Source organism: Budorcas taxicolor, chromosome 16 (genome assembly GCF_023091745.1).
Source record: "Budorcas taxicolor isolate Tak-1 chromosome 16, Takin1.1, whole genome shotgun sequence".
NCBI lineage: Eukaryota > Metazoa > Chordata > Mammalia > Artiodactyla > Bovidae > Budorcas > Budorcas taxicolor.
In genome coordinates this window covers 43,403,823-43,411,134 of record NC_068925.1, presented here as the reverse complement: position 1 = coordinate 43,411,134, position 7,312 = coordinate 43,403,823, and the positions used below count along the sequence as shown (strand labels likewise).

At 58.9% G+C, this 7,312-nt stretch overlaps 1 protein-coding gene across 2 annotated transcripts; it reads right to left on the bottom strand.

The window, feature by feature from the left end:
• Nucleotides 1-2,516: 2,516 nt before the first annotated feature.
• On the bottom strand, nt 2,517-6,446 carry SRM (spermidine synthase). 2 transcript variants are annotated; one of them, XM_052653913.1, is made up of 8 exons: nt 6,271-6,446; nt 5,614-5,734; nt 5,132-5,224; nt 4,298-4,451; nt 3,415-3,498; nt 3,126-3,271; nt 2,912-3,034; nt 2,517-2,795 (listed from the first exon to the last, which is right to left on the bottom strand). In XM_052653913.1, the coding sequence occupies exons 1-8, from the start codon at nt 6,435-6,437 to the stop codon at nt 2,775-2,777; spliced, it is 909 nt and encodes a 302-aa protein (XP_052509873.1). In that variant the 5' UTR covers nt 6,438-6,446; the 3' UTR covers nt 2,517-2,774. The 2 variants fall into 2 exon arrangements, with proteins under 2 accessions (XP_052509873.1, XP_052509874.1); XM_052653914.1 differs by lacking the exon at nt 5,132-5,224.
• Nucleotides 6,447-7,312: the final 866 nt, after the last annotated feature.

The following is a 7,312-nucleotide window of genomic DNA, read 5'->3' as shown; positions in this document are numbered from 1 at the left end:
CTGAGGAGAAGAGTGGTCACACAGAGGGGCTATTTTTCTCCTAACGACTCAGGTGGGAACTATTGGAGTCCTTAAAGTGGGGGCAGGGCTGATTTTAATACCTGAACTTCAGGATTCTAGATAGGATTCTTATTCTATTCTCCATATCAGAGATTAGACTTGTTCATGGCCCTCTTCTGGATTTTTGGGACTTGAGAAGACTCGACTCATGTCTCCCCGAAATACCAGCTTCTGCAGATGAGTCTGTGTCCACATCACATCCACCCAGCTGTGGGGTCAGTGCTTTTCCTGAAGACCCATCCTTTTGAGATGTATACAGACTTCACCCACATTGGAGAAGTGGAGGTATTTACACAGCAGATACCCTCTACTTCCAGGTCAGGCTTTTTTTTTTTTTTTTCAATTGTGTTTTGAGTCTTCCCAGAGCAGGGATCAAATCCAAGTCCCCTGTCTGGCAGGTGGATTCTTAAGCACTGGATCACCAGGGCAGTCCCAGGTCATGCATTCTTGCTGCTATTTTGAAGCCTGGGCCCTTTCTTCTTCCCCTGCCCTGAGAAAGAATTCTGATTTCCACCAGCTCAGTGAGAACCATCTGACATGTGCTCCTTGATGAAACCTTGTAACCGTTTAGGACAATTGCTCCCATTTTACAGACAGGATAACTGAGTCAGGAGTTATAAGTCACAAGCTTCCCTGATGGCTCAGACAGTAAAGAATCTGCCTGCAATGTGGCAGCCTGGGGTTTGATCCCTGCGTTGGGAAGATACCCTGGAGTAGAGCATGGGAACCCACTCCAGTATTTTCTCCTAGAGAATTCCATGCACAGATGACCCTGGCAGGCTACAGTCCATGGGGTTTCAGAGTTGGACATGACTGAGCAACTAACACTTCTAAGTCAGTCAGTGTGACCCAGGTCCAGTATCCCCTGAGATGGAACCCATTTTCACTGCCTTCCTTCATTCCTCTGATCATACTCAAGATGGGCCCTCCTGGAGCTTGGTCACTGACGGGCCTAAGACGGGGAGGTGGGGCACGAAGAGTGGAGGTCCGGGCAGACACCCTGCTGGGAGCACCAGGGTCCTTAAGCTGAGCTGCCTCTGCATATGGAGTGGAGCAGCTCCTAGGAGGCCTACAGCCTGGTGTGGCCTTGGCAGGTCACCTGATGTTATGTGGAGTTAATAGCATCTACCTTCCTTTCTTAAGGTTAAAGGAATTAAAGCAGGTGACAGGACAGTGCTCCTCAACTGGCCATCTCTAGTCTTCCTTTGCCTGGGACTCACCTTGTAGCCCAGATAAGTCCTGACTTCACCGGGCCTCCCAGGGAGGAAGACTCGGAGTGGAATGGGGAACTCAGCTTGGGGTCAGACTTGCTGACCAGGGATGAATATCAAAAAGTGCTCACAGTCCAAGAGCTTCAGGACCATGGAGAAGCCCAGAGAGGGTGGTGACTGGCCTGAGGCCACGAAAGGAGTAGGTGGCAGAGTTGGACCCCTGTTCCCACTCCCACTATGACTGCAGTCTTAGCCCTGCTGAGAGGGGACTCCCAACTGGGTGCCCAGGGTAGGGGTGGGGTTGGGGGAACCCTCGAACTACCAGCATGCTGGAGTGACTCTCTTGTCCTGCTCCCTGGCCCCTCAGTCTCTCAGTTAACATGTTTCCTGGCCACACCGCTGCCGAGGGCAGATGTGGGGTCGGGATTGGTGAGGCCAACTCCTGCAAGGAGTGAGGACTTTCCTTCCCAATCCTGAGTCAGGAGTGGGCTAAAGGCCCCCTTCCCCAATCTGTACCCTGTTGTGGTGACTCTGGTCCCACCATCAGAGCCCCAGTCCTGGCAGCCAGGAGGGCTGAGGCGTCTGCAGGTTCAGCACCTTGGAGAGGGGACAGTCCTGCGCCCACAGAGTCCTCGTGGGCAGCTGCCGGCACCTGCTTTCTCAGCCTCTCAACACTTGGGGGAAGTTTCTAGGAACTTACCAGAGGGCACACTCATGAGGAGGCGAGGCAGGATTTGAACCCAGGTCTAAAATCTGAGCCAAGTAAAGGTACCAAATGTGCACGCCTAAGGAACTGGATCCCAACCAAGCTCCAGACGGCTGCCTCTGGGGTCATCACCACCACCTTCCCCACGATGGGACCTGGCCCAGATTCTTCTGAGAGCCCTGCTGTGCAGCCCCAAGGGAAGGCAAATCCCTTGATTTTGACAACTCCCCAGCCCAGACCCCGCGGGTCTAACACCACCAACCTTGTGTGGGGCTTGAAGATGGAATGATTAAGGGCCATTTCTCAGGACAGACTTGGGCCAGTGCGATGACTGTTGCATCTCTGGGTCCTACAAAGCACAAGGGGCTGGCCCAAGGTCACACAGGGAGAAGCCTGCCTGCTCCCACAGCAGATACTTGGAGGCCAGACAGGGGGTCCAACTCAGGGTCTGGCACACAGGAGAACCTACCAATGGCTGAGGTAGCCCCTGCCTGGGCCCATCTGAAGTCCAGGGACACACAATCCAGAATTGTGTTATAAATACATGTGTTTGGTGAGTGAGGGGCAACAGAGGTGGGGGAGATGCTGTACACAGCTGGTATAGGTTTGGTGGCTGAACGCCACCCAGAGGAAGACAGACAGTCCACCCGGCAGGACCAGCCGGACAGCGTTCTGGGGCCTGTAACAGTCAGTTGGTGGGCAAGCCAGCAGAAGTCTTGTCCAGGGCTGGTGGGACCCAGGTGCCCCAGAGGCTCCCTGTCCGAGGTCGTGGGCAGTGTCAGCAGCAGTACCCGGGCTCAGCTCACATCATTCAGGGCCTGGAAGGACACAAGGCCTCGTCAGGAGGGGGCTGGGCTGGGGGGGATGAGCAAGATGGCCCTTCAGGGAGCCCTGGGTACCCCCTGCCCCTCGGGGGGGGGGTGGTGGGGCTCACCTTCCGGGCAAACTCAGGCAGGACGAAGGCTGCCCGGTGCACATCGGAGTTGTAGTATTTCAGCTGCATCTCTTCCACCTGCTTCTGCGTCAGCAGCTGCACGGGCTCCCGGAAGTTGGTGCTCTGGGGACAGGGGTGTGTCTCAGAGACATGCTCTCCTGGCCCACCTGCCAGGCTCCCGCGCCCCCCCGGGGGCCAGCCCGCTCCGGCTCACCGGGCTCTTGCTGCACAGCATGAAGCCGATCTGGCCGCTGGGGTAGGTGGGGATGGTGCAGTAGGCATAGTCCACCACCGGGAAGAGAGACTTGCAGAACTGCCGCATCTCCCTGATGAGGTCCAGGTGCAGCCACTGGCACTCGCCTACGGCGCGTGGGGCGAGGGGCGCAAGCGGCCAGACGATGTCAGCGCTGGCTGGGGGCGGCGCCCGGTCCAGCCCCAGCCGGACCCCTCCCGGCAGGAGCCCGGCTTACCCAGCAGCACCCAGTCCACCCTAGCCCCCTCACCCTGGCAGCAGAGAATGCCGTCCTCCTTGAGGGCAGTCTTCATGAGCTGGTAGTAGGACTCCTTGAAGAGGCTCTCAGCAGGACCTGCAGAGGCGGCGGGTGGGTGGGGGGGGGGAGCGGCGGGGAGGGGGCAGGGCACAAGCACCAAGGGACACCGCCTGAGCCTGCCTCTGGGGGCATGAGGGCCACTCTCACCCCAAGATACACATCCACACAGCCACCAGGGGGCAGAGGTGGGAGTTGAAAGCCAGGCCTGTGGAACTCAGAAATCAACCATGAAGAGGGTGCTTTGGAGGGGTGCAGGGATCCAGTGCCCCAGTGCGGAGGGGCTCTACGTTTTAACCCCATTCCTGCGGGATTCCTGTCAGCACTGCATCAGGGCAGTCTCCAGCCTGGGCCTTGGTTTAAGACTATATCACATGGAACTTCCCTGGTAGGCCAGTGGCTAAGACTACATTCCTAATGCAGGGGGCTCGAGTTTGATCCCCAGTGGGGGAACTAGATCCCACGTGCTGCAACTAAGACCCAGTGCAGCCAAATAAAAACTAAGTGTTAAAAAAGAAAAGAAAAAAGATGAGATCCCTGCACACATCCTGATGCTGGCCTGTCAGGGGCAGAGAGGAGACTGAGAAGGAAACTGGGGCCTCAGTGGACCAAGGCCCCACTCTCCTCCAGGCTCTCAACCAACTCTGGGCAGTAGCCTAGTGCCCCTACTCTGCTGAGCCATGTTTGAGGGGCTAGGTGACACCTCAGAAGGGAAAAGAGCTGCACTAGTTCTGGAGGGCCCCTCCGTCCTCTATTCTGCAACTCGGACTTGGGACACAGATGGAGATGCTGGCCTCCCCTCTGGTGGCTGCCAGAGGCCCCAGGCCAACCAGCTTACCCATGGGATCTGAGGAGTCAGTGATGATGACGTCGAAGGCGTCCTGGTTCTGTTTCATGAACTCAAAACCATCACCCACGTGTAGGGTCAGCTTTGAGCTGGAGTAGCTAACAGCCATGCTAGGCAGGAACTTCTTGGAGACTTGAATGACATCCTGGGGAGGGGACAGGAGGTAACAGGTTGGGCCACAGGGGTTATGGACCCTGGAGCCAGAGTTGAGTGGGACCCCTTCTCAGAGCCTGATTCACCTTAGACAAGCCATTCTTTCTGAACTTCAGTTTGCACATCTGTACAGCAGGGAGCAGCTTGGTACCTCCTCTTCTCAGAGGGCTGACTACTACCAGCAGCTTGGCCCACACCTCCACGACCCCTGCTTCCCCTCCCCAAACCCAAGTGCCCCAGGAGAGTGGCTTCCTTACTATTTCAGAGGGCTGGAATTCCACCTGGCCTGTATGTCTCACTACACACACCTTTTATCAGATAACCCTTTGACTCCTAAGTTGAATGTCAACTCCAAGGAGCCAGGGCTAGACCTGCTGATGCACCAGTGAATCTGGCACCTAAATGCTCATGAAAGTCCCCAGCTGCTGTAAAGGACAGGAGTGCCCTGGGACTTCTGCGAAGCATCAGCTCTCAGAGTTACTAAGAAATAGCATCAGCGGCACACCTACTGTGTACCAAGTGCTTTCCTGTCTGCTTTTCCTACTGAAGCCTCCAACGTGCTTTTGAGACCAAGAAACAGGCCTGGAAAGGTTAAGCAACTTGCCCGGTGGTAAACAGCCAGTTCAGGGCAAACTGGGGCTTGAACCCAGACCCACCCAGCTGTGCGCTCACCTCGTCAATCTCGCACTGGACCACGGACTCCACAGAGGAATGCTTGACCACCTCCCGCAGGACGCCTCCGTCCCCGCCCCCAATGATTAGCACCTGCCAAGGGGACGAAGAATCAGCCAGGAGCGGGGCAGGAGCCCCACCAAATAGGCTCCAGCAGGAGTCAGTGGCCGGCCTCTCTGCCCTCTAAACGGCACTGAGCAGACAGAGCTCCCTGGAACAATTTCTCAGCTCCCCGGTGTCACAGACTTAATCACTTCATCTTCCACTTTGTCCCCTTTTCCCCTTGTCCACCCTCAGCCCGGGTGTTAGCCCCTACCCCTTGTGAAATGGGCAGCTCCTCCCCTCTAGGCCCCTCTTCCTGGCTATTACTTCTCTGACAACCTTTTGGGGAGGGCTGAGCACTGGGCACTCCTGGGGCCCCCAGCACTGTTCTGTGGGGGCTATCCCTGGGCCCAGGGCTGGATCTAGCTGGGATGGGGTACCTTGCGTGGGTTGGGGTGACTGCAGAGGGGCAGGTTGGCGATCATCTCCTGGTAGGAGAACTCGTCCCTCTCCGTGCACTGGATAACGCCGTCCAACACCAGCACATTCCCGTAGCTCTTACTGAGGGCAGGAGTGACAGTCAGCGACCTGGGCTCCACGGGAAGGGGGCGACGTGCCCCCCACTCGCCCAGGGTGAGAAGAATCTCTCCCAACCTGCCGAGGGGGCTCCAGGGGTGAGTCCGGGGGGTGACACGTGGCGAGGATCGGCGGGCGGGCCCGCTGGGTGGAGGCTGGACGCGGGGTCCCGGCTCTGACGTGTCCGGGACTGACACGTGGAGCTCGGCGCAGCGGGTCGGCGCAGATTCCGGCTCCCTCCCCGCCGAGGTGGACCGCCCGAAAAGCCGGTCCCCAGCCCAGCGAGAAGGATGCGGGTTGGGGAGGGGACGGAGGGAAGAGACGGGCCTAGCTCACGAGAACTTCTGACAGTTTTGCAGGGGAAGGAGCGGGCAGAGACGGCCGGGGGCGTCCGGAGGTAAAGCGCGCAAGACAGGGGTCCGGCAGGAAGAGGGTCAGGCTGGGCCGAGCCCAGGGCTGGAGTGCCGGCGGGCTGCGCGGGGCCGGGCGGCCGGGGCGCGGGGCCGGGAGGGCGCGGGTACCTGCGGAAGACGAGGATATCCTGGTACCGCGAGCGTTGATGGTGTAGCAGCTGCTCCACCTGCAGAGACAGGGCCTGGCCGGGCCACAGGCTGCACGTCTCGCGGAACCAGCCCTCGCGGATGGCAGCGGGGCCGGGGGCGGCGGGGCCGTCGGGGCTAGGCTCCATGGCGGGCGGGCGGGCTGGCGGTGCGGGGCGCGGGCCCGGGACTGCAGGCCGCGCGGAGCCGCAGCACAACGGGACCAACTCCGCCCGCCGCCCGCGCGGCAACCTAACCCGGCCGGCGGGGCGGGGCCTGTTGCCAGGGGCGGGCCCCAAGTCCTCCAGTGGCGGCGCCCGTGCGCGGCAGCCCGGCGGCCCCGCCCCCTCCGGCCTCCGAGCGCACTCATTGGTCTCCGACATGCAGCACGGCGTCCAGTGGCTGCGGCGGGCCGTCCGTCTGCGGCAGCAGGCTAGTGAGGCAGCTTCCCCCGGCCACGTGGGGCCGGGCTCGGGGAGGCACAGACTGGCCCGAGAGGGAGTGAGGGGTAGCCGACTCCGCAAGGGAAACCTGAGCTGACATCTCGGGCCCGGCGCGGCGTGTCGGAGCACCGAGGCGTCAGGGCTGCCGGCTTGAACCCTTGGGCTGGAAACACTGGACCGGGTGGCTACACTGTCGAAAGAAGAGTTACGTTGTTTCGCTGGAGCTAGAGTAGAATGAATGTATCATCTTTACCGCGTCCGCAAATTTGGGTCCGTGTTGGACTTCAGCACAGCAGTGTGCTTGGTCGGGGGCACAACGAGGGTTTTATTTACTTGAGAAGAGCCATCACAGCCCCAGGACTTAAGTTCGATTTAGGCATTTCCCCTTAGATTCTCTGATCCTTGGGCGTATGGCTGCTGAATGAGAAAGAGTTCTTTTCTAACCGAGTTTCTAAATTTACCAGCAGTGTCCCGGAAGAGACCCAACACATGCATATTCAGCACCAAAAAAGACTGGCACACAGGGTTTTTGTTTTTGGTTTTGTTTTTTTTTACAAACTGGGCCTCGCTCCTTGAAAGGT